The 24,441-nt window shown below is 43.0% G+C and overlaps 3 protein-coding genes across 12 annotated transcripts; 2 read left to right on the top strand and 1 right to left on the bottom strand.

The window, feature by feature from the left end:
- The first annotated feature begins 232 nt into the window (after positions 1-232).
- Positions 233-7,518, top strand: DDX5 (DEAD-box helicase 5). 4 transcript variants are annotated; one of them, XR_005932560.1, is made up of 13 exons: positions 233-387; positions 1,940-2,105; positions 2,252-2,348; positions 2,434-2,567; positions 2,690-2,755; positions 3,209-3,350; positions 3,429-3,589; positions 3,766-3,938; positions 4,140-4,250; positions 4,499-4,560; positions 4,639-4,698; positions 5,594-5,728; positions 5,951-6,054. XR_005932560.1 is itself a non-coding variant. In XM_030014189.2 (13 exons), exons 1-13 carry the CDS (start codon positions 356-358, stop codon positions 7,136-7,138), a joined length of 1,812 nt encoding a protein of 603 aa, XP_029870049.1. In that variant the 5' UTR covers positions 233-355; the 3' UTR covers positions 7,139-7,518. The 4 variants fall into 4 exon arrangements, 3 of the variants coding, with proteins under 3 accessions (XP_029870049.1, XP_040979908.1, XP_029870050.1); XM_030014189.2 differs by lacking the exon at positions 5,594-5,728 and adding an exon at positions 6,756-7,518 and having other exon boundaries at positions 5,951-6,175; XM_030014190.1 differs by lacking the exon at positions 5,594-5,728 and adding an exon at positions 6,756-7,518 and having other exon boundaries at positions 236-363; positions 5,951-6,175.
- A 2,674-nt stretch (positions 7,519-10,192) lies between these two features.
- On the top strand, positions 10,193-20,340 carry POLG2 (DNA polymerase gamma 2, accessory subunit). 6 transcript variants are annotated; one of them, XM_041123977.1, is made up of 10 exons: positions 10,193-10,911; positions 11,352-11,478; positions 11,627-11,732; positions 12,120-12,293; positions 13,361-13,501; positions 14,363-14,443; positions 15,046-15,146; positions 16,069-16,206; positions 18,427-18,481; positions 20,267-20,340. In XM_041123977.1, the coding sequence occupies exons 1-9, from the start codon at positions 10,362-10,364 to the stop codon at positions 18,464-18,466; spliced, it is 1,458 nt and encodes a 485-aa protein (XP_040979911.1). In that variant the 5' UTR covers positions 10,193-10,361; the 3' UTR covers positions 18,467-18,481; positions 20,267-20,340. The 6 variants fall into 6 exon arrangements, 5 of the variants coding, with proteins under 5 accessions (XP_040979911.1, XP_040979910.1, XP_040979912.1 ...); XM_041123976.1 differs by lacking the exon at positions 20,267-20,340 and adding an exon at positions 18,962-19,428; XM_041123978.1 differs by lacking the exons at positions 18,427-18,481; positions 20,267-20,340 and adding an exon at positions 18,608-18,635.
- Positions 17,425-22,769, bottom strand: MILR1 (mast cell immunoglobulin like receptor 1). Of its 2 annotated transcripts, none has more exons than XM_030015547.2 (8): positions 22,563-22,769; positions 22,429-22,473; positions 21,303-21,590; positions 20,685-20,969; positions 20,055-20,168; positions 19,509-19,598; positions 18,367-18,429; positions 17,425-18,013 (listed from the first exon to the last, which is right to left on the bottom strand). In XM_030015547.2, the coding sequence occupies exons 1-8, from the start codon at positions 22,594-22,596 to the stop codon at positions 17,961-17,963; spliced, it is 972 nt and encodes a 323-aa protein (XP_029871407.1). In that variant the 5' UTR covers positions 22,597-22,769; the 3' UTR covers positions 17,425-17,960. The 2 variants fall into 2 exon arrangements, with proteins under 2 accessions (XP_029871407.1, XP_029871408.1); XM_030015548.2 differs by having other exon boundaries at positions 17,425-18,010.
- Between the last annotated feature and the right edge of the window lie 1,672 nt (positions 22,770-24,441).

The raw sequence follows: 24,441 nt of genomic DNA, 5'->3' as shown, positions 1-24,441 counted from the left end.
TCCGGGCGGGGCGCTGCGGGCAGTGACGGCGGCGGAGGCCACGCCTCTAAGGAGGAGGGGAACTTCCGGCCGCGAGCGCAGAAGCCGGTCAGTCGGCCGAGCCGAGGTCCCGCCCACAGGGGAAGGGGGCGGGGATTCCGGCCAGTTCGGGCCGCTTACATAACAGAAGGGGCGGGTTCTGCGCCTGCGTCACCAGCCGGTTCCCAGCAGCTCCCGCGGCCCCCCTATATAACCGGCATCCGGGCGGTGAGGCGCTCTACATTCGGTGGCCCCCACCAACGGCGTCGGATCCTGTCCTACCTTTCGACACACGTTTTAAGTGACCGGGATCGTCTCGCCCACCGCCACCATCACCATGCCCGGGTATTCCAGCGACAGGGATAGAGGGTGAGTCCGGGGGCCCGGCCGGCGCTAGCCGCCGCCAGCGTCCGGACTCTTAGACCGACTGTGGGGTTCTGGTGGTTGTTGGTGGTTTGGTTTCTTTTTTTTTTTTTAAGCCGTTTAAAATGGCGGCGAGTCGCGGGCGTTGGGCCCTGGAGCCCTTCTCCTCAGCTCTTGCCTTCTGGAGGTCTCCGGAGCTTCGCGAGGGGAGGCCGGGGGAGGGGAACTGGCTTTAGGAGCTCTTGGCGATGGCGGCCGCTGTGCGTGGGTGGCTGTACGGTCTGGGACGGGGCTGGGTCCATCCGCCTCAGCGCAGCCCCCGCTTGTGTGTAGCCGCTTAGGAGGGGCGCGGGTGGTTTTTTGTGGCGGGGAAAAGGGACTCGCCCCCCCAACCCCCTCCGGGGAGGTACCCCCGAGTACGGATGGTCCACGCAGAGCTCGATTCTCCCCCCTCCCCCCCCCACCCCCAGTGGGGGTGGGCTAGGGAGCGGCGGGCTGGCTGGAGGTTTGTGGGTCAGTGGGTTGGCCGGGCGCTTCGTCGATGCCGAAGGCTTGGGGAGCTCTCGGTAGGGCGGTTCCCTTTTCCTCCCTTCCCCCTCACAAGGGACGGCGGCTCTGGCTGTTGCTGGCAGAAGCCGGCCGGCTCCCGCTTTGTGTTGTGTAAGCGGATGTTAATGGCCGGCCCCGCCATGCGGTGACTGAGGGGAAATCAAAATGCCGGCTGCTGCTGCCTTTGTTCCTCCTCCTCCTCCTCCTCCTCCCCCCGCCCAGCTCAGACTCTAAAATGGCAGCGGCTGGAAAATGTGGCGTAGACAGAAATGAGAGACAAAGGAAACAGCGCTGGCAGGAAACAGCGGCCACTCTGGGAGCGCTGTGTTGTGCTGGGAAGGATCGCTCCCAGCGCCTTGCCCGGGCAAAATTGGGGAGCAATCGGGGCGGGGGAGGGAGCCCCAGGCTCGGATCCAGTTTAGCGGTCCTCAGCGCAGGGTTTAGCGTTGCTTCGAGCTGCGCCTCGGGGCTGCCAGGAGAGGCTTCGAGACGAGCCTTTTCTGAATGCAGGGACCGAATCTAAAACGCTAATGTAAAATGCACTGCTTCATAAAAAAATCGTTATTGAGAGAAGTCTTATCTTTTGAGATGCAAGAAAGCGGTTTATGGGAAAGTTATCCCAAGGTTTCGTAACTGCCCCTGCCCACTTTCTGCAGGCTGACACACAATGGGAGTGTCACTTGGGTGGGAAACCATTTTGAGCATGGGGTAATACAAAGGTGTTAATGTCCTTACTTTGCCGTTGTTGTGACTTGCTAATAGGCCTAACAGTTTCATTTTAAGAAGACTGCGAAGATATGTGTTACCTTAGCTTCTGAATATGAATTGTAGCTAGGCAGATTGTGGCATCTGCAGCTTAAGTATGTTTTTTGAAGTTTTGGTATCCTGTAGGTGGGGTTTATAAATCTGAATTGTAAAGCTACAGATAGATACCGTGGAGATAGTGGTTAAGCTGTATAAGAGGACCAAAATGTTCCTTTGGATTCTATGTTATGATCTTCTTCTCCAGGTTTGGAGCCCCCCGTTTTGGAGGAAGTAGAGGTGGACCTCTTTCTGGAAAGAAATTTGGAAACCCTGGGGAAAAACTTACAAAAAAGAAATGGAATTTAGATGAGCTGCCCAAATTTGAGAAGAACTTCTATCAAGAACATCCTGATGTAGTGAGACGTACTGTGGTATGTACCCTAGCTCATGCAAAAGTAAACAAATAAGTGCAAACATGCTGAGGGTCATGGGGCCCAACAGGTCTGGATGGGGTAACTTAAAAGATAACTTTGCTATCAAACCTTATTTCTAATAATGGGGCTTTTTTGTCTTGCAGCAAGAAGTTGAACAGTATAGATCAAGCAAAGAAGTCACAGTTAGGGGCCATAACTGTCCAAAACCGATTATAAACTTCTATGAAGCTAACTTTCCTGGTAAGTGAAGACTAGCTTATTGGTTGCTCTTCTAGGCTTGATTAAGACAAAGTCTAAGCTAATAAGTTTCAATTTTTTCTTCAAGCAAATGTTATGGAAGTAATTCAGAGGCAGAACTTCACTGAACCAACTGCTATTCAAGCACAAGGATGGCCTGTTGCATTGAGTGGATTGGATATGGTTGGAGTGGCACAGACTGGATCAGGGAAAACACTGTCTGTAAGTTTTGATTGTAGCCTGGAATACTGCTGGATTTCAGCAGTGAAAGTATGGCCTGGCATAATGCAGGCTGAACACTTCTGGGAAGAGATTGTAATGAAACTTTTCTTTCTTCCAAACAGTACTTGTTGCCTGCTATTGTGCATATAAATCACCAGCCATTCCTGGAGCGAGGAGATGGACCTATTGTGAGTATTCCTAAATGAAAGGGGATCTTAATTTCTAGAGAATGTGATTGTATTTTTTTTTTACAATCCCAATTGTCTATGCTCATAAGAGTCCATAGCTGTATTGTGTTTCTCTGTATGACTAAAGTGGTTCCATGTTTTGGTAGTCTCCCAAGAACATCCTACAAGCTCTGGTTGGATTGTCCTTAAAATTGTGCAGAACAGGGCAACATGTCCCATTTTGGAAACTGCTGTCCCCTGGAAGCTAGTGACTTTCAGATACCGTACCACATAGGTCAGTGTTTGGTGGTAACTGAGATGCTAGGTAATTTGGTTTGCTGGTTTGGGCGACTTAAATCCACTTTAGTCATTCTGGCACTGAAGGAATATATGACAACCTTCCCACTTAAGACTAGTTTCAGACTGGAAGCTTCAAATAGGTATTGAACTAAAAGCTGGGCATCTTCTTTCCAGTGTCTTGTGCTGGCACCAACTCGTGAACTGGCTCAACAAGTGCAGCAGGTAGCTGCTGAATATAGCAGAGCATGTCGTTTGAAGTCTACATGTATTTATGGAGGTGCTCCAAAGGGACCACAGATTCGTGACTTAGAAAGAGGTATGGATAAGCCTTGATGCATCTCTGTATGAGGCAATGTGAAAACTACTTAAGCTGACTTTACTGCTTGGTTTTTAGGTGTGGAAATCTGCATTGCAACACCTGGAAGACTTATAGACTTCTTAGAAGCTGGGAAGACCAATCTCAGGAGGTGTACTTACCTTGTCCTTGATGAAGCTGACAGGATGCTTGACATGGGATTTGAACCTCAGATCAGAAAAATTGTGGATCAGATAAGAGTGAGTATAAATGGTTCATGCATTTATCACTATTGCAGAAATAAATGCCACTATGCTCATTAAAGCAAGGGCAGAGCAATTAACTTTTTCAGGCTTGCCTGGGGAGACTTTTTTTTTGATTGGGCATTTGGCTTGACTGTCTATTGATCTTGTACTGACCTAATCTCCTTCTCTAGCCTGACAGGCAAACTCTGATGTGGAGTGCCACATGGCCAAAGGAAGTAAGGCAGCTGGCTGAAGACTTTTTGAAAGAATATGTACACATCAACATTGGTGCATTAGAACTAAGTGCAAATCACAACATTCTTCAGATTGTGGATGTGTGTCATGATGTAGAGAAAGATGACAAGTAAGTAGTCAGTGGGGGCAAAGCATTCAAGTTGTTTTTTAATGGTTAGTTTTAGCTTATGAACTGTGGAATGAATTTGTCTTGATGTATTTTGGACACCAGTCTGAGACCGCTAAAAAAAAATTTAAAAAATCAGGCTGTTAAAACTGAACTTGCATAGTACAAATCAGTCCCAGCTCTAACCATCATCTCTTTTAATAGGCTTATTCGTTTGATGGAAGAAATAATGAGTGAGAAGGAAAACAAAACCATTGTTTTTGTGGAAACCAAAAGACGGTGTGATGATCTTACCAGGAAAATGAGGAGAGATGGGTGAGTCTAATAGCTTGAACTTCAGTGAGCTACCTTAATAGTATGAGCATGCTCTTGATTCTTCATGAGTGACCACTTTAACTATGGTATCAAAACTGTCAAATACAGTGACACCAGGTGTCAGTTAAAATGCTAAAACTTAACTCTAGAAGCCCTTCGGAATTTGCCAGTAGTGCCAGTTGCCCTGTCTTTGACTAACAAAGCCACTCAAGGAATGGTCTGAGGTCAATCAAGTTCTGTATTTTCAGGTGGCCAGCAATGGGTATTCATGGTGATAAAAGTCAGCAGGAGCGTGACTGGGTTCTAAATGGTGAGTATTTTGGCAATTTCTGCAAGCATATGATCTGTGTTACTTAATGAAGAAACTGATGAGTTGCTTGTGTTACAGAATTCAAACATGGAAAAGCACCAATCCTGATTGCTACAGATGTTGCATCCAGAGGTCTAGGTTAGTACAACTCGTAATGCCAGTTGCCCAAAGCTATTTAAAGAAAGTCTATTGCTTTCTTTAACCTCTGCATTTTTCTAAGTTTTCTTCACATAAAGGTGCAGTCTTTGTGGCAAGGCCTAGGCATGACAATCGGAGGACTCGAGGGGGATGGAGGACTAGTGGAAATGATCGGCTGGCTGCTTCCAGTCAAATAGAGAGGTGAAAGCTGAGAGCATTGTGTGCCAGTAATCTTCAAAAGGCAAAGATCATCCTTTAAACTACTACCCCATAAACTGTTCTCTCATGAAATAAGCAGTTTCATTCACAGTTCACTTTGCCCTGGTATTTCTCTTCTCTCCATGCTTTGCATGATTTGCCATGGTGCAGTACTGTTAAGTTTTGTGCATACTGTCTGCTGTGATCTGTGGGTCTTTGAATTTCAGTGAGTTTGCTGAAATGTCGAAGAAAATAATTACAAACTTCAATGTTCAATGAAATTTTTTTTCAACCATGAAATGGAGAGAGCAGCTTTAAAATGTACTAAGCCTTGTACAAATTGGTGAGTACTGGCACATGAAATCTGAGAAAAAGTCCACCTCTCACTTTAGCAAGTGGGGCAGGAAAGCAATGGCTTTTCAAATGCCTTTGAAAGTCGAAGTTCCTCCACCTATACATAGTCGTCATGTCGAGACCTGCCAGAGAGAGACACATTCTCAAGTGAACCCTGGCTTCTTGGAAGCGCTTGCCTAGACGAGACACAGTGCATAAAAACAACTTGGTGACTTTGGGGGGACAGGTATGTTTTTCTTGCAGCTGCGGTTCAAAGGTCTTGGCAAGACGAGCAGTGTGGCCCCTTTTTTTTGAGCTTCTAATGAGTGTGTATGTGAAGGACCTTGTATGTTTTTACTCTAAGGTCCTCAAATGAGCACATGAAGAGGCTGCTGTGAGCTTTAGTGGCCCTACTGCAAGAAGCATTCAGATGTCACTTGATGATTTGTAAAGGGGACTCTTGAGTTGGGAATGACAAGCAAATGCATACTCCTTTATGGTAAGGTTTTGGATCACAGGGTGGGTGATGAGACGGGAACAGACGGAGTGTGCATAACTTTCTCTTCCACAATACTCATGCAGAAATGGATGATTCTAACACTGTTCTTTGCAGCCATTATTTCCGTTAAAAGTACTATTGTCTAATGTTTATCTTCGATTTGGCTGTTGTGGTGTGCAAAACTTTGTACCTTGCTTTTTGCCACACTGCAACACTTTACAGATGTGGAAGATGTGAAATTTGTCATCAATTATGACTACCCTAACTCCTCAGAGGACTATATCCACCGAATTGGACGAACTGCCCGCAGTACCAAAACAGGCACAGCATACACATTCTTTACTCCTAACAATATTAAGCAAGTAAATGACCTCATCTCTGTGCTTCGGGAGGCTAATCAAGCCATCAACCCCAAATTGCTTCAGTTGATTGAAGACAGAGGTTCAGGTAAGTACTGTTCTTGACCACAGTGCATAGCTTTCCTCTTGGAACAAAATGGAAACTCAAATTCCACCCCCAACCTCGCTCCAAAATGGATGTGGAAGGTGGTTTAGCTACCAGTTACGGTGACCTGAAAAGGTATTTATTAACACCAATACCAAAGAACAACACCCCCCTCCCCACTCATGCTGTGGTGCACCTATGGCTACTGCTGGCCAAAGATGCGCTTCTGTTTGCTCTGAAATAAAACACTTCAGGGCTCAGTTTTGTGGCCGTCTCGTATGACTACGAAAGATGGATGCAAGTGTCCTATTGGCAAGATAAAAGTGACTTTTTGCCTTGATGCTGCCACTTGTATTACAGGGGAGAGTATATGACTCTTCTCATAGGTCAGACACAGCTTTCTGTATCAAAAGAGTCTTCATCTAACTAGAGTCCAGTTAACAACTGGAAAGCTTTTATAGTAGGTTTGCCTTGCTGGGCCAGAGAAGGAAGGATTTTCCTCTTACTAGCTGAACTCATTTGGTGGTATGTAAAACGCAGCCTTTATGATACATATATAACTATGTCTTGTCTTTTTTAATAGGTCGTTCCCGAGGTGATCGACGTGACAGATATTCTGCGGGCAAAAGGGGTGGATTTAGTAGTTTTAGAGAGAGGGAGAACTTTGAGAGAAACTATGGTGCACTAGGAAAGAGAGACTTTGGAGCAAAAACTCAAAATGGGGCCTACAGTGCCCAAAGTTTCAGTAATGGAACTCCTTTTGGAAATGGCTTTGCAGCTGCAGGCATGCAAGCTGGCTTCAGGGCTGGTAACCCTGCAGGAGCTTACCAGAATGGCTATGATCAGCAGTATGGAAGTAATATTGCAAATATGCACAATGGCATGAACCAACAGCAGTATGCATATCCTGCCACTGGTGCTGCTCCTATGATAGGTTACCCAATGCCGACAAGTTATTCTCAATAACTTAGTGTATTTAAATGTCTCAGTTTTTCATAATTGCTCTTTATATTGTGTGTTATCAAAACAGGATAGTTATTTAAGAAATGGGAAATGCAGAAATGACTGCAGTGCAGCAGTAATTATGGTGCACTTTTTCGCTATTTAAGTTGAATATTTCTCTACATTCCTGAAACAATTTTTAGTTTTTTGTACTAGAAAATGCAGACAGTGTTTTCAAAGTAAATGTACAGTGATTTGAAATACAGTAACAGAAGGCAGTGCATGGCCTTCCAATAAAGATATTTGAAGACCGAATTTTCTTTCAGATGGCAATTTTCTCAACATGTGCACAACTTTACATTAATGGAATGTCAAATGTTTTTATATTAAATTCTAGAAAGGTTTCTCAACTGTGTCTGATTAAACATTTAAGCTTATACAAAAACCAGCCTTGCCTTGATTGGGCTAGATTGCTTAGCATGGCAGGCTCTGCTTCGATGGGGAAGAAAACTAAAGCTGGCTTCTAAGCAACTGTTGGAAACAGTACTCTTCCTTGTCTCACTAGTGTAGGGCCAGTTTTTGGAAAAGATCCGCTGGAGTAATGGTGTAGCTGGAAGTCTTGCTAACCAAAACTCTGCAGTGGTGTTGCTAGTGAGCTGCTACAAGTGTAGGAAGCTTTTTGCAGCACTGAAACTGTTGCCTTCACAGGAGCATATGTGCAGACTAGGCTTGAGTGTAATGTATCTACAGCTGTCAGGCCTTGTGAGTTAGCATGCAGGCTTACTATGAGCTTCAGAGAAATGGGAAGATCTTAGTATTAAAACTTCAAATTATACTTAAACTGGTATTGAGCAGTGATTTCTTTATGGAAGTGGGGGGAGGGAAGTGGGCTGTTGATCCATGAATGTACTTCATGGATTTTTTACAAGACCTGTAGTACATGCAAATGTCTCTGTAATCTGCTGAGCAAAGCAACTCCTTTATGAGGAGTGTAGCTGGAATAATACTTGATCCTGGGGTTAAAGTACTTAATGCTTTCAAGTATGGTATATTAAAATTCCAGTTAATACTGACTTTTCAGTTCCTTCCTCTCACTTGTTTACCAGTAACAATGATTAGTTTCAGGTTTAACTGCTTAACTACTACAGCTTAATGTATTCAAGGTTGAATCTGCAAGAATCAAGGCAAGATTCTGTCTAGGTTATTTTTAATGCAAGTCAGACTTTCTTTTACACTTTAGATCTTTTTGCTAGTCCATGCTTAGCTCTTGGTGATTGTTTTCCTCTGAGGCTCAGCTTATGATGTTCTTAACAGCAGCCGAATCTTTCTCTTAATTATGTATTTCTGCCTTTTCTGTGGAGTTCTATCACTTGACAGTACTTTTGTGATCATTTGCTGTTGCTATGAGAACTTCAGCTGGACTCCTGAAATGCTACTGCACTTGAGTCTAAAACTGCAGTTGGCAATGTGGGAAAGAGTCTCTTTAATCAGCTTTGGAACATTCCCCTTGCCCAGTGCCATCAATCTTGAAGACAAGGAAGTAGATGATTATTTATCTTTGAAATATGACATGTTAATTGCTAAGTTTCTAGTTCAGTTGCCTGAAACAAAATGCATGGAAAGCCTGTTTCTCTCTTAAAAACTTTTTCTACATATACCTTTTTTAGTATAACTCCTAGCTTGTGAATTAAAATTAACAGACTGTAGTCTTTAACAGTCATGCAAAGAACAAATAGCCTCTTTCTCCCTTTAGGTGGGAGATAAGCACCAACCACATTGGTTGAAGTGAAACCCAGATAGGTGTTGCAAGTCATATTGGTTGGGAGTGTGCTTTGGAAATTTGTATCAGGAAATTGTGGGAAGAGATGCACCTTGTGACTCTTCAGTACAGGTTTTTCAAGGTTGTAAATTCTTGTTGAAGTTAAGTGTAATTATGTGACCAAATCTGCTACCTTCAGAAGCTGAAGTAACTTTAAGCCTCAAAAGTTCTGTCTTCCTTCTAGATGTGCAATGTGGGTTACGGGAGTGCTATTTTTGAGGTTGGTTTTCTTTTTTAATTTTTTCTCAAGCAGTAAGGCACAACTCTGGAAAAACAGGACCATGGCTTTGAATTTTTTTTGTCTGGTGGTGTTCCTAAATGACCATCATCTAGGGGAAGTGTTCCCTGAGAGGGGAGGGTCTTGCTCAGTGTAAGGTGGGCACTCTTCTTAACATTTGCACATAAAAAGATGCAAAAAGCTTTGAGAATGTTATCAGACCTGCTCTGGTAGAAGTGAGCTCATGGCAAATCTGCCTGAGAAAGTTGTACCTAGCAGTACTTTTTCACCTAGGAGCAGCACCTCCTCCAGCTGGCCCAGGTGCCTACTAAGGTCTTGCCTTTTCAATTCTCTGTCGGTCCTTCTGGCCTGTGGGTCAGATTCGTGCAATAAAGAACCAATGCTGAGATTATTCCAACTCATTGGGACTTCACATACATTAATCTTGCGTGGCAGCCAGCTCGCAGAATGGTTCCTCCTCTTTAGGCTCCACCTTCTGGCACTGGTACAAAACCGTGATGAAGCACGTATGGAAATTTCCACTGCTCGGCTGTCGGGCTGCTCTGCCAGCTGCGAACTTGAGCAGGGTTGGGGAGCAGAGGTGCCTCGGCCAGCCCTCTCAGCAGAAGGTACCGCAGTGACGTGTTACCTCGAACTCTTGCTTTCTGGTTGGAAAGCTTTTATGTTGCTTCAGACCATACAAAGCGATGTGGAGCTGCTCCGATGAGAACTGTACGGGCTTTTCCCACAGAAATCCTCCCTGTGTAGCTGTAATGTGTTCCTAATGACAGCAAAGGGTAGGGTCCTTCTCACAGCCTCGTCCGAGGGAGCTCCGGGCTGCCGTGTCCGGGAGGGGGAGGCCAGACGCTGCCTCCTGACACGTGCAGCCTCAGCCGCGGGAAGGCCGGAATCCCGGCTTGCCGTGGCCGTGGCTGGTCTGACGGGCACGGAACACCGGCGGCCGCGCGTCCCGCCCCGGGCCGCAGGCGAGCGGCCACCCCTGAGGAGAAAGAAACGGTGCGGGGGGGGGGGGGGGGGGGGGGAAGGAGGCAGCAGGCCGCGGCGTGCCAGCGCGCATGCGCGGCCACCGTCTTCCCGCTCGCTCTTGGCAGGCCGCGCGCCAGCCCCGCTTCCTGCGCGCGCGGGGCGTGGCGCATGCGCAGTGCCCGCAGCGTCCCCTCCCGCCATGAGGGAGGAGGGAGGCGAGGAAGATGGCGCTGGGCTGCCGCCAAGGGGGTCGGTGGTGCGGCCGCGCTCCCCTGGGGCGGTCCGTGCTGAGGCGGCGGCCGCCCGCCGCGCGAGTCGCGGAGGAGGTGGAAGCCGGATCCCCGGCGCGGCCCTACGCTGCGGCGGCCGGCGGCGATGATGGGGCGGCGAGCGGGGAGGAGCTGCTGGAGGTGTGCTGGCGGCGGCACTTCCTGCGGGGCGGCGCGGAGCCGCGGCCGGCGCTGCCCTGGCGCGCCTACCTCAGCGGCTGTCACCCGGGCTTCGGGCCGCTGGGCGTGGCGCTGCGGGGCAACCTGGCGGCCCAGTGGTGGGACTCGGCGCTGGCTTTCCGGGAGCAGGTGTTCGCCGTGGATGCCCCGCTCCACCGCCCGCCCGCCGCCGGCTCTCCGCGGGCCGGGCAGGGTCTCCGGCTGCTGCACTCGGAGACGCTGCGCGAAGCCCTCCGGGGCAGGGGCTGTAGCCAGGAGCCGGGCGGACCGTCTCTGGAAGAAGTGCTAGGGAGCGCGGGGACGCTTCGTGAGAGCCTGCTGCCCGGTAGGTGCCTCGTCCGTCAGCGCAGGGGTGAGGCTGTTCTCCGGAGAGATCTGGACAGCCTGCTGGCGTTTTTCTTGCGGGGAGCGAAGCAGCTGCACTTAAGGGAATTTTCCAGTTGCGTTAGCGCGCTGGGAAGGTTTCTTCTGCGTGCCGTGAGTTTGTGTCCTTTTCAGGGACCTGAGCGGCGTGAACGCCGAAGTGCGCATCGGATGCTTTCCGTTGTAATTAGGGGAAAGGCACATTAAAATCACAGTTGCTAAAGTACCCGGAGGAATCGGGCTACAGACTGCTGAGCTAATCTCTGCAAAACATTAACGCTAGTGGGACTCCACATATAAACAGTACGGCTATCATATGTGCTACATTCGCTCTCGGTAGAATTAAAAAAAATAACATTTTTTTCCTGCGGCTACTAAAATTAGCTGTTTGTCTTTCGACAGGTGCCTTGGCACAATATGTTAGCTGCATAGAATTGGTGAACAAAAGACTGCCTTGTGGCCTTGCTCAAATTGGAGTATGCTTTCACTCTATTCCAGAAAGTGAACAACACAACAAAAACCTTGCAAGGTAGAGTAATAGAGAGATTAATCCTTTTCCATACTTAAGCCAACTGTTTGCACTTGTTTCACTTTTGGATTATTTTTGAATACTGTCTCTTGCTTTTTCCCTGTTATTTTTGAAGGAGTTAACTTGCTGACCTTGCTATTGTTTAAAGAATAGGCGAAAGGACCACGTCTTTGCTTGCATGGTTTAGTTCTCCCAGAACTGCAGGACAGTGGCTCGATTACTGGTTACGCCAGAGGCTCCAATGGTGGAGAAAGGTAACAGCAGTGTAGCCATGGGAAATCTTGGCCTGCTCCTTTATATTTTAGAGAGAGGGGGGATTAGACACCCTGGTCGGTCTTATGGTGTTATATTGCTAGCCTGTTCTTGTCACTGAAATACATATATTTCTCGTGAGAAACCGAAAAACTACTTCAGTTTATGACAAGCCTGTTAAGTAGTTTATAATGTGACTTGCAGAAGGGCAAATGTTTTGTCTTTTTAAGTGATTTGAGATCAAAATGCTGTAAAACAACAAAGAGATTTGGGCTGTAATTTCTAAAAATCCTTTGCTGAAAATCACAGACCAGCTTGCATTACAGACTTGGTTTTTGTAGTTAATGCAGCACGTACAGTAGTGATCATCTCATATGTTTTATTTTCAGTTTGCAGTAGGCCCATCTAACTTCAGCAGCAGTGACTTTCAGGACGAAGAAGGAAGAAGAGGATTTAATTTACATTACAGATTTCCTTGGGGGACAGAAACAATAGAAACATTGAAGAACCTTGGTGATACTGAACTGTTACAGATGTATCCAGGGGATAGCTCAAAATTACTTGTAAGGTTTACTGTATTAAAAATCTTTTCTGATAAAGATGATAACGTGTGAGAGAAATGGTTTCTTTGCTGGTCGACTTGCTTAGCATGTGACTGTCTTTTTATTCTCTTGTAAAAGCAGTACAGTTGATACTCTGTAGTCAGACCTTTGTTTTCAAAAGCAGATAAAATCGCGTTTTGGAGTTTTTTTGCAAGGAGTTAATTCTTTGAAAATAGAAATGAGCTACGTTGACAAGACAGCTGTTTCAGCTGCATAGCCTTTACCTGTATCTGTGAGTAGGTGTCAAGACAAAGTCAGTCTGTGTTTTGCAGTGTTAAGTTTGCATCAAAAAGAACCTGTAAATGTTTTTTCTTTCTGTAGCTTGTCCAATTCCATATATGTAGAAGTTAATGCGGATTAATGGATTATAAACACTGCAAATGGCTTTATAGAAGTTGCCACACTCAGAAGGGGGAATGGGCTAGAGGAAAACCTTTCCACTGAATATATTGGAGAGGGACAAACTTCTAGTGAATGGCAATGTTTGAAAAGTCAGGCTGAACAGATAAAAGGAGCGTAACTTGGTATTTTACCAGCAAATTGCAACCTTCTCCTCCTCATGACAGTCCTGTCTGTCTTTCCTGGTTTTGCAGCTTATTTGTATACAGAAGGCAGAAGACTGTAACGTAACCTACAAAACTGTGGGTTACGTAGTTGTTTTGGGTTTGCGTGGCAGGCTTTTTGGTGGGGACGGATCCTTGTGGTCTCTTGGAAGTCATCTAGAAACCTCTGAAAGAAAATGCAGAGTTTCGAGTATATTGGCCATAGGTTTAAATTTATGATCAGAGAGGCAGGACAAGAAAATAATCCCATCCTGCTCTGATCTTCTGCTTTCCCCAGTGTTACAATCTTACCTAGTTACTCTTACGCTTTTAAGATGGCTGGTAACTTTTAAAAATATATGTCTGATTGTATTTTAAATGTAATAAGGGTGCTTGAGCTCAATGCTTCATTATACTTTTAAAGTAAACAAAAGGCTTTTGGGGACAGTCTTTGAGGTACACCTTTGCGGGTTTTTTCCTCTTCAGGGCCGAGATGGAAGGAAGAATGTTATTCCTCATGTTCTGTCTGTGAGCGGAAATCTGGACCGAGGAGTATTAGCATATCTCTTTGATTCTCTACAGCTAGCTGAGAACCCATTAACAAAAAAGAAAAATTCACAGAGAAAGGTAACTTTCTATAGAAAGTGTAAGGAAGGATGGATGATGGAAGGCAGGGATAGGTCAAAGTACAAAGCCCACAGACAATGTGGTAAATTCAAGCATGGAAATACCTCCCTTTTCCACATGGCTATCTTCTGTTCCCTTCCCCCAACAGATGCAGACAGAATGCCTCTCACTGGTAGCAATAGGCTGGCCCCATGGGACTGCCTCTGCAGTCCTTTTCACCCACATAAGCAATTTTTCTCTCATTCTGAGGTCACCTTTCCTGTTTTACCTTCTTTCTCTCTGATGAGTAGGTAGGCTCTTGCCTTGCAAGTGATGAAGGAGTCAAGAGGAACTGGAATGTAGCTGCTGTGCATGGGAAAGAGGAGTTTGCCTCTTCTGGCAGCATTTGAAGGTTGCTGAGAAGAGTAGAAAAAGTGGGTCGTGGGTGGTAGTGGGGTATTTCCCCAAGGACCATCATTATTCCCACTTTTACCCTGGTTTTCTGGAGTTAGAGTACTAGCCTTCAGACAGCACTTGTTAGTCAAACAGTCGTTTGGTCTTTAAGACCAGGCAGTAGACTGGATGGTAACTGTCTGCTGGGCTGTCTCTGATCACTCTGGCTTCAATAAAGATGATGGAGCTCTGCTAACAAAACTTCGTCTCTTTTCTGGGCCAAAATGGAGTAATTTCTGCCATGCTAATCTAGCTGGCATGTGTGCTAGTTATATAAAATACAGCTTTTAATTCAGGATTGTGCTATGAGAAATTTCTTGCATGTTTAGAACCTTAATTTCGGTGAAAAAAATGTAATATTTCCTAGTTCTGTTTAGAATTTCACACTAAATGCATTTAGTAATCTGTTGCTTTTTGTAAAATTATTAGGTACTTAAGCTTCATCCTTGCTTAGCACCTCTTAAAGTGGCCTTGGATGTAGGAAAAGGTCCAACAACAGAGCTGAGACAGGTAGGTTGTAAGAAAGTATTTTAATTTTGAGCACTGACTCTCCATGTAACCTTCTGTTACAATTCAGACACTGTTTATGTTGGGGAAAATCATGCTGCTACTTTGATTCTCAGAGATTCATGGTTGTACTTATTTCACAGTGCTGCTGTGCAGCTTGTGAGTTGTAGCCAAAGAAGACCACTGCAGACAGTGGGTAGTAGATGCCTGCCTTGCATTAACACACTGCTTTCAGTACTATTAGAGTTGATAACTTGTTCCATGCGAAATGAAGGAAAATAAATAATACAAGCCCTCTCAGCTTCTGGATCTTTCAGAATCATCTTAACACATGGGTCACATCTTCAGAAGGATTTTTAAAAAGTTTTTAAGTCAGTCATTAAGCTGGTCCCCACAGAAGGGGGGAAACTTACATTGGCATGTTTTTAAATATAAATGGAGATTTAATTGCCAGGCTGCTTTCTACTTTGAGATTATTTCAGCCAGAAAATTAACACCAGCTAGGAATGCTAATACCACACATGCTAGAATTTTAGTGGTTTCTTTGTATAGGATTTCAAGCCCTCGAAGACTGTCTTTTAACATTTGTTTTTAAATAAACACAGGTTTGTCAAGGATTGTTCAATGAACTGTCAGAAAACAGAATTTCCGTATGGCCGGGTTATCTTGAAACCATGCAAGTATCTATGGAACAGCTTTATACAAAGTAAGGAGAAACAGTCTTTTGTAAATTAAACTATGAAGGTGAAAGATGACTTTCTGTGGACTAGCGAAAATATGCCTGTTTTCAGTAAGAAGTCATCGAGTGCAGTAACCACATGACTGAAGGCATGTATCCCAAACTATAAACTTGGATTCAATTAGCTTTATTACAAAGAGCAATTTCAGATAGTTCATTTTTAAAATTAAGTGAAGTATAAGCCTTTCACATGTTATTGTTGTTTCTCTGGAACTGTAAAATGCCTTTTAGAGACTCTCCTATTGAAAATACATTTCATAGGATGAGTCATAAGCTTGTAGAACTGTTTCCCACACTCACCCCCCATTTTTGCATCTGGATTGGTTCTGTTTCATTCTTAAGTACTATTTCAAATAGCACACTGTGTCTAGTCTTGAACTTAAAAGTTCTTCCAAGTCTGGAACCATTACTTTAGTGTATGTGATGGAATTATTTGTGCAGATAAAAACTGCTATTCCAATTGAGGGCTTCATATATGATATGTTGATCAGGAGTGAATTTTGAGCATATCGCTGCTCATGTCAGCGGATCTTGAGCATAGTGATGAGTATTTTTTCCTGAGAGAAAATAAATAAGACTATTTGTTCTGTGCAGTAGTCTTCAAAGTGAGTCTGGCTATTAAATAACAGAAGAAAGATATATTCCGCTTCTACAAAAATACTCTTGTAATAGGTCAGCAAATAACATTCTTATGTACTACAGTAACTAAATAATTTAAAGAAATGTAATCAGGAAAGCAAGGAATGGCAACAAGAAAACTGGTGTCTTCACACTGGACTTAGTGCAGTATAGCAAAAATAAGTATTTACAGTTTATGGTCATTTGTACATAACTTATCTGAGTTTTTTGTACACCAAAAGCAGTAACAGGTGTGCTCTTTTCTTTGTAGGTACGATGAGATGAGTGTTCTCTTCATGGTCTTGATAACTGATGCCACTCTAGAGAATGGAGTGGTCCAGCTGAGAAGCAGAGACACCACCATGAAGGAAATGATGCACATTTCTAGGCTGAAAGACTTTTTAACTAAGTATGTAACATCAGCCAAAAATGTGTAAACTTAAATTAATTGAATAAAAGGAATTTCTTAAACATCTGTGCCTGAACTTGCTTCTACAGTGTCATGGACTCAGTGGTTTCTCTGCAAATGGTTCTGCTAAAACTTGGTGGTGCATGTGTTTTCTGTCAAATCTAGACCATCTAGGTCTTCCAGGTTACCTTGAAAAGAGGGAAGAGACAAACTTGTCCCTCATTAGCAGGGCTAACTGTATTCTTTTTCATGTCTTCAGTTTTACTATCTAATTGAAAATACTCCATCCTAGCCTAAAAGTTCATCTTTCATCTGTGTATTGCTGACACAATTATGGTCTCTGCTGGAAAATGGCATTTTATATAAAAGACTTCAAAATCTTAAATTTTTAATAACATCAGTATTTTTGTACTGTTTGTAGGAATGTATGTTAATCACATGGCCCCAGTTCTTCAACATTTAAGCTACTTCATCTTGCACTTGATAAACATAAAAATCAGAAGTACATTATCAAGAGTAACAGATGAAATAGAAATAAATTGTAGTTTTTGACAAGCATTTTTGTGGATGGAAAATGGCTGTACATAGAAAATGGTGGGAAAAGGCTAATGTATGACCATATTTATGCTGTACCCAAGTGTTGTAGTCAAAACCAGATACAGGAGTTTGCATTGATATGAACTTGATTCTGATCTTCTGTAGACTTACTATGCGTGTACAGCTTGTTAAGTCACTGTATTAAAGTGCTTTAAGGTGTATGCAGCAAGGCATGCAGCCACAGATAGTCATCAGTGTCATGAAACACAAGAACTTGCCTTAAAAATGTCTTCTGTTAACATGGTGCTTATTTAACTATGTACGGGTTATTTGTAGGAATAATATTAATTGCTGCATAGTGCAATGCTAGATATAATGCAAGGTTAGCATAGTGTGACTGCATGACTTACTGAACTCGTGGAATTCTACATAAGCGGGCTATGGAATGACATTAAAAGAACCCAGGAACATCTAAGAAACGGCCTATAGCAGGATGGAGAATTTGTTTTGGAGTTAACTGTCCCAAAAATTAATTTTAGCATCCTATGCCTACTCTGAGAGCTGAAGTAATGTTGAACTGAGAAATAGCCATCCTTGCTGCTAGGTAACAGCAGGTAGCAGGTACAGAGGCCAAAGATGGATCCTCTAGTGTGTGCCTAAGAGGACAACACAGTTGGGATTTTTTTTTTTTTTAATACTTGACTAAAGCCTTTTGATTATCTTATATTTGCATACAATCCAGTTTTTACTTCAGGAGAGTTGTTAAATGTACAGGAACTTGGGTCTGGGTGAAAGCTTTACATCATTTATTCCTTTCTGTTTATTAATCAGATGCATATAAAGCCAGACTTTATATTGTGTCCTGTAGGATCTTACCTGACAGTGATTGCACTGTTTTGTTTCATTTTGGTTTTTATGGTGCTCTTTGGGGAATAAGCTGCTGTTTGTCTAATGGGATTGCTATTGGAGTCTTTGTTAATTCCAATTTTTATCTGTTCTGCTTTTTCTTTTAAATTGAAGTCTTCAGAGATTATGACTTGGGAGTTTTGCTTGCTAGTAAAGAATGAGCTATATTGTCTGTCTACAAAATAATTAGGCCAGGAAACTACTATCTAAACATCATCTCTGTGCAGACTTGGTGGTATTTAAGATATCTGAGGACAGAAAGTTTCTTTAAAAATATGTGATTAAGTTAATCACGAGATCTTACCTTGTACTCAATGTCTGATGAAGACCTTTGAATAGACTGTAGCACATGCCGCCTTCTCTGCTAAAAGGCAGAATAACATAATTTACAATTCCTTTTTTTGGTACAGAGGCACAACAGAAGAATTAATATACCATCAGCAACTTGGTCACTAATAACGTCTCCTGCGTGGTTTCATAATGAGGCCGTTGAATTTTTGGATCATAGGATGGTGATAGGCTTTTTACTTGGGGTTTTTTGTTTGCTTTTTTCCCCTCAAAATTAAGTCTTAAAGTTATTTTAATTTCTCTGTAGTAAGCAAGCAGTTTTGGTATGTAACTGCTACTATCTAAACCCTGCCTCCCCCCCAAGCAAAATCCCCCCAAAACATATTTGTGCACATCAGATGCTCCAATATTATAGCTTAATGTTTTCACCTTTTTCATCTTCTCTTCTAATAACAGAAAAGTTGACATATTCTTCTTCTGGTTTAACAGGCTCTGTATTAAAGATGATGAACAGCAGTTAACTCAATGACAAGAGACTGACCAGATGGGGTTTTTGGTTTTGTTTTTTGTTTTTAATAATCTTGAAACAAAGCAGCGAGATTCCATATTGAATACATGCTTTCTGTAGCGTTCATGGGCCTTATCAGATGTATTGTCACTGTCCTTGCAGGCTATGTGGGTAGAGTGCTGATTGATATCTGGCATGAGCAGCTGCACAGAGCACTGAGCTAACACAGCAGAGCAGCCAGGATTCTACCTGCCTGCTACATGAACAGGAAGGCAGATTTGTTCGGAGATAATTACTCCCCTTTTGATATTTAGAAACAGGAAACAATACCTTTGCTGTTGGTTTGTTTTGGAGGTTTCTTTTTTGCTTGAAAATACTGACATTCATGTATAAGGCAAATTACAAGATAATAATAGCATCTTGGCTTTCATGTGATGTCTTCATTATTGTGTATTTTCTGCAATTGAAGTTGTACAATGTCTTAACTTAGGTCAGTTGCTTTGCTCATAACTTCAGTTTGAACTGACTTTGAGACTTGTCAAAGTTAAGAAACATGGAATAAAGAACTCCTGTGTACTGAGCAATATTGAACAGATGCAGGAGCTATGTAAGTTTTATTTTTCTACAACATGCATATAGCCCACTTTTGTTTCTTAGTAAATGGGCATGGCATCTCTGATCTACTTAACTGTCTTTTAATTTTGTTTTCCTTATAATGGCTACTTCAATCCTCACCATGAGTTACCAAATGCAATTCTTCATTTTACTTCTGTTTACAGTAGATTTTTTTATAGAACTTCAATTAAGTTAACTGGTTGCAGTTTTGGCTGCGTGGCTGACAGGTAGTGCCAAATATGGACCCTGAGGGACTTCAAATAATGCCTCTGCCAGGCATGGTCAGTAGTAGTAGTAGCTCACTGAGTGACAGTAGGTGTCCCCTTCTGCTGCTTTTGCAGTACCTGAAGAAATTTGCCCATAATAGCTACAAATAGTATAATAGCATTCTTCAACTAAACCCCCACAAGTAAGTTTCATGACTGCATGGGGAGTAACATGAACTTACCAATCTCTGTGTATATGACGTAGTCCTCAGGCTCTTCTGCATTTGTTGTTGAAGTAAAGCCAGTTGAGGACCTAGTAGACTTAAATATTTCTGCAAATTGTAAAAGAAAAACAAACATATGCCTGTATACATATATCAGTTTTTCTTAGAGGGAAATAAACAGCTCCATGATATTTTTTGAATTCTTGGAGATCTCATAAAATGTTATTTTCATGGTAAAAATTACTCCTTAACCAAGGGTATTTTTAACAGAATTTCCTTTCTTTACTAAGAACTGTGAGGTCCAATTCCTTCCAACATTTATGTGTATTAAATTAGATGTTGCTTTGCTTCCCCCATCGCAGACCTGCCATCTAAAACATAGCTCTGAGGTTTTGCTTTGTCAGTGTCTTGTTAAGTTGCCTGTGCTGGTTAAGAGGACACTTGACAACATCCTAAAATACGAAGTGCTTAACTCTACTCGTCAATACCCTTTAGTGTGTAAATATCATGTTACAACATAAATGAGCACCTCTGGAAAATGAAACAGACATTCAAATAACTCACTTGCTTTATATGAAGGAATTATGAAAAATGGAATTGCCAGAGCGAATCCTATTATGAATAGTAGCAATATCAGCCCAAGAGAAATGATCAAAGGTTGAGAATGGCTTCTCTCTTCTGCAAAAAAGAAAAAAAAAAAAAGGTGTTTATGCAATGAAATGTTGTTTCATAAGTACTTTCTGTAAATTAAAAACAAGACTTTGCATTTCTTTCAGCTTTTGGATTAACTGTGGTTAATGTAACTACTCAGGAGAGTCCCAAGTGCACACTGCCACAGAAGAAGGAAGGGAACTTGCTGGTGCCAGTAGACTCTCTTTCATAGGGCCAGAGAGAAAAATGGAACCAGATTCTCCCCAAGGTGGAGCAAGGTGGACCAGGGGTGTCTTGCAAAAGTCAATCTTTTACAGTCATCCTTCATGGTCACTTGAACTTCTACTAATACCTAGGCTGCATGGAATTCTATCTTTTTCCATTAATTTAAAAAAAATATTTTTTTTATTGTAAAAAAATATATTTTGAACATTACATTGCATGAACAAAATTTCTGGCTAAAAAACTTGCATTGTTACAACATTCTGAATTTTGTGTGGTCCCCGTTTATCGACAGTGGTAAAATGTTTCATACATGCATACCTGCTAATGTAAAGTTGAAACTGTTGCTGTATTTTGTATTATTGCGAAAGCTATTTTCAGCTCTGCATTTATAGGTTCCAAAGTCACTAGAGGAATTCATAAATAGAAAAATCACAGCTGCTTCCCTCTTCTGCATCTTCACTGGGGGAGAGATGCTTTTTCTTCCTTTGAAGAACATGTATGTGATAGGAAGAGAGCCATTTTCCGAGAGACAAGACAGGGTCACATTCTGGCCTTCCTTTGCTTGAGAGGTGGGTGAGCTCAGCATGGGTTTGGAAATTGGCTCTGTAAAAAGAAAACTGAAAAGACTGCATCACTGAGTACAGGACAAGCTCCAAAGCAAGACTTGGAGTTAAGCAGCAACATTGGCAAATGAGACAGGCATCAAGGATGGAGGGCTCAGTGAGCCAGATCAGAATAGCACTGCCGACTCCTAAGGAAATAATAGCCATTTGCAGTAAAGTTCAGCTCCGCGATTGAGGCAGGCATACAGTGCAATCCAAAACAGTACCTGCCGCAAACAAAACCCTGACTCCTGCTGCTGCAGATACATTGCATCAGACATGGCTATGTGCCCCTGAAATACAATGTGCTGAGAAGGTATACAGCAAGACATACCTTTAAGGGTGAAGTTGAGACTGTTGCTGTATTTTCCACCACCGGAGATGTTATCCTCGGCTTTGCATTTGTATTCACCCACATCACTGGCAGAGTTGATAGTCAGGTTAAACAAACCGGGGGTCAAGTCTGGCCTATTTAAAGTGGATATCTTCTGATTGTGTTTAAACAATATGTATCTGACAGGTGGAGTTCCAGAGTCTGAATGGCAGGAGAGGCTCACGTTCTGGTTCATCACTACATTCAAAGTCCCCTGAACAGGTATGAGCCTGGGATTGGACAGCATCTCTGGAAAGAAGAAACTTCTGAGTGAATTCACTGCACCTATCATCCAAGAAACTCTCAGGTTTTTCCCAAAATATGTTGAGGACCAGGCTATACTTATTTCTGTTGAAATAGGGGCTTACATTTTTTTCTGCTTCCAGTAGCGGGCAACACAACTTTATATTTTTCAAAATCACTATGCAGCTTGAAACACTTGATGAAAAATGCATGTCTTCATACAAAAGAGAGCATATACACACAAAGCCAACAGATATATCCAGATGAACCAAGAAAAAAACTTTTGAACTATAGCAGCAATGAAAATAATAGAAGTATAAAATATAAATATTATGGGACATTAATTGTAGGAGAAAGTAACCTTATATGCTAGTTGAGAGGTAGTATGTGAATCTGAAAGTAAAAATGGTATTTTATTTGTGGCTGTAAACAGGCAGAATTAACCTTGTGTAAGTAGATTGAACTTCTGAATAGTAGCAGCAGGAGCCTTGATGGTCTATCAAATTAGTTTGCTTTTGTGATATTTTACAAATAAATCTGTAATAAAAACTTGTAAGGTCTTTTCATAGAAAATGGTAATAAACTAGTCATGACTAAGATAAGTTATGACACTTCTAGAAAGGAAAAAGTTTTAACAACTTAAAGTAATTTTGACTGTACATACATGTCAGCAAAGAGATAGTTAGCTTTGTATAGCAACTTGTAAACTGCCTCGCTGCACAGACAGGGGTGACAGATTTAATTTTACATGAAGGTTTTGGACATTTTTAAATCCCTCCCCCATTTTCTTGTTAACAGTTGATTTCAGCACATATCCCAAAATCAAAAAAAAAAGAGAACCTACCTTTGCCATTTGTAGTAGTTTTCTGAATCTGCTGAGACATTTGAACTAAGAGAAGAAAAGAAAGCTTTCAGACAAGAAACAATGGTTCTTGTTTAGAAGATTTGTAATATGTAAGAAGTATGTCCTTGGCTTACGGTAGGAAAACAGCAGAACTGTGAGAAAAAACATTCTCTTGATACTGCACAAGACAGCTGGTGGAGTTACATTAATGAGATCTTTGAGGAGTGGCTCTACGGGTTGAGGAAGTCCTAGTGCTGATCTTCACTGATGTTTGTGTAAAGACTTTTGTCATATTCCACTTATATTTAGCCTATGGCAGACAGAGCAGCGAGCAGCAGAAAAAGCTGTGGAGTGACGAACAGCAGTTCGGGATACAGCTCAATGTTACATAGAGTTGTTCTAAGATGTAGCTGACCAAATCAGCGGTTTTCCATGTGAGAGAGCTGTGTGGTAGAACCGTGCTGCCATGCAGTATACAAGACTGTATATAATTTTTCTAGCACTGTTCTTGTAAGGGAATGAGTTCACTGATTCATATCAAACAGTCACACAGTTGCTAAAGATAATGCAAGTGATCGTATGGCTGAGACTAAGGTAGTATGTGGTAGTGGTTTTTTTAGCAGCAATATAATTAAAAAAAAATTGTCAAAAAAAAAAGCATCAAATCTATAGAAGTTTTAAGATGCTAATAAATATTTATAGCTAGCCAGCTTGTTAGGGAAATACTTTGGTCAAACTTCAAATACTAAGCTGTGAGGAAGTCAGATCTTGTACTAGAAGGTACAAATCTCATCACGAACTTGAGTTCAACACCACTGCGGAAATAAATTTGATGACTAATTTGATTATCTAATCAGTAATACAAAGCTACATGATTACAGTAAGTAGATGTTCTTTATTTGCCATCCTCCAGGCAAAGTAAATGTAATCTTTAGCTATATATGGGCATTGCCGTCTGAAGAACCCTAGGCCCTGTCGTGTGTGAAGAAGTAACTACTTCTACAGAATGAGAATGCCTTAAAAGTTTTGTTGTAATCCTTGCCTTATTTCTTATTTCTTTGTCTCCGGTTTCTGAAGGTAACAAGATGAGGCCCTACAGAGTCTGTCCGCTCCTCTGTAATACAAAATCCCTCTGAAAGCCTGGTGTGTTGCAGCATGGTAGTTTCCTCACAGAATTTTGTGTGCAACTTCCTTCCTCGTTTTTTTTCCCTCTGCTTTCTTTTAAGACAGCGTCCACCCTGCCCTCACAAATGTTTCTTATGAGGAAGTGCTGACAGCTAACCACGAGTGTGGACTATTTTTTTTTTGCAGCTGGCAGGAAGCGTCTTTAAAAATGCAGCTGTCACGAGAAGAACTGGGAGCGTTCGTGGGCTTTCCTGTTGTGGGACCCTGGTCTTTGTCAGAAAAACCACAAAAAAAGTCCTTAAGACGCTCGCAGCCGGGTGATGGAGGCGGCGAGGTGTCCCGAAAGCCGCGAAGGAGCCCGCTGTCTCGGCCTCCTGTCAGGAGGAGGAGGCGGCGGCGGCGGCGGCGGCGGCGGCTGTGGCGCGAAGCGATTTGGCGGTACTCTGCCTCTCCCCGTGCTTGCGGGAGGTGAGGAGGGCTGGGCCCCCCTCCTGTCCCCTGAGGCGCAGGCAGGGCGGCTTGGCCCGGCCCGGCCCGGTGTGTGAAGGCGGGAGGGGCTGCGGACAGCCGGCTGCTTCAGGCACAGCCGGCGGCGGCCTGTGGAGGGTACGCGGAGCCGTTAAGCCGCCGACGGTCTCTCATTCCTCCTGCTCTGTAAAGCCCCTGAGGGGCTGGCTGATGTTGCTCACGGGGAAGCGAACGCTTTTCTTTTTGCAAGAAGCCGATTCATTTTGTGTGTGGGTAATGGCGAATAGTTGTTGCGAGCTGTGAATTTATCTGTGCCTTTTAAAAAAGAACAGTTTGGCTGTCACCAGGATCTCTCCTGTAGAGCAGCTCTAAATGGCGTGTGTGCAGAGAGCTGGCTTGGTTCCCTCAGGGTGCGTGGCC

The sequence above is a fragment of the Aquila chrysaetos genome, chromosome 5, assembly GCF_900496995.4.
Source record: "Aquila chrysaetos chrysaetos chromosome 5, bAquChr1.4, whole genome shotgun sequence".
Taxonomy (NCBI): domain Eukaryota; kingdom Metazoa; phylum Chordata; class Aves; order Accipitriformes; family Accipitridae; genus Aquila; species Aquila chrysaetos.
Note: the sequence above shows the minus strand (reverse complement) of the source record. Positions and strands in the feature narration are given on the sequence as shown.

Bases quoted from the DNA above. Each gene is read 5' to 3' on its own strand.
- DDX5 (XM_030014189.2), top strand. From the start codon at position 356: ATGCCCGGGTATTCCAGCGACAGGGATAGAGG. The intron at 388-1,939 runs GTGAGTCCGGGG...CTTCTTCTCCAG, and splicing joins TCCAGCGACAGGGATAGAGG to GTTTGGAGCCCCCCGTTTTG. The intron at 2,106-2,251 runs GTATGTACCCTA...TTTGTCTTGCAG, and splicing joins ATGTAGTGAGACGTACTGTG to CAAGAAGTTGAACAGTATAG.
- MILR1 (XM_030015547.2), bottom strand. From the start codon at position 22,596: ATGTTTTTTCTCACAGTTCTGCTGTTTTCCTACC. The intron at 21,591-22,428 runs GTAGGTTCTCTT...TCTTCTTTCCAG, and splicing joins AACTACTACAAATGGCAAAG to AGATGCTGTCCAATCCCAGG. The intron at 18,430-19,508 runs GTAAGTTCATGT...TCTTTAATACAG, and splicing joins CGTCATATACACAGAGATTG to AGCCTGTTAAACCAGAAGAA.
- POLG2 (XM_041123977.1), top strand. From the start codon at position 10,362: ATGGCGCTGGGCTGCCGCCAAGGGGGTCGGTGGTGCGGCCGCGCTCCC. The intron at 10,912-11,351 runs GTAGGTGCCTCG...GTCTTTCGACAG, and splicing joins TCGTGAGAGCCTGCTGCCCG to GTGCCTTGGCACAATATGTT. The intron at 11,733-12,119 runs GTAACAGCAGTG...TTTTATTTTCAG, and splicing joins GGCTCCAATGGTGGAGAAAG to TTTGCAGTAGGCCCATCTAA.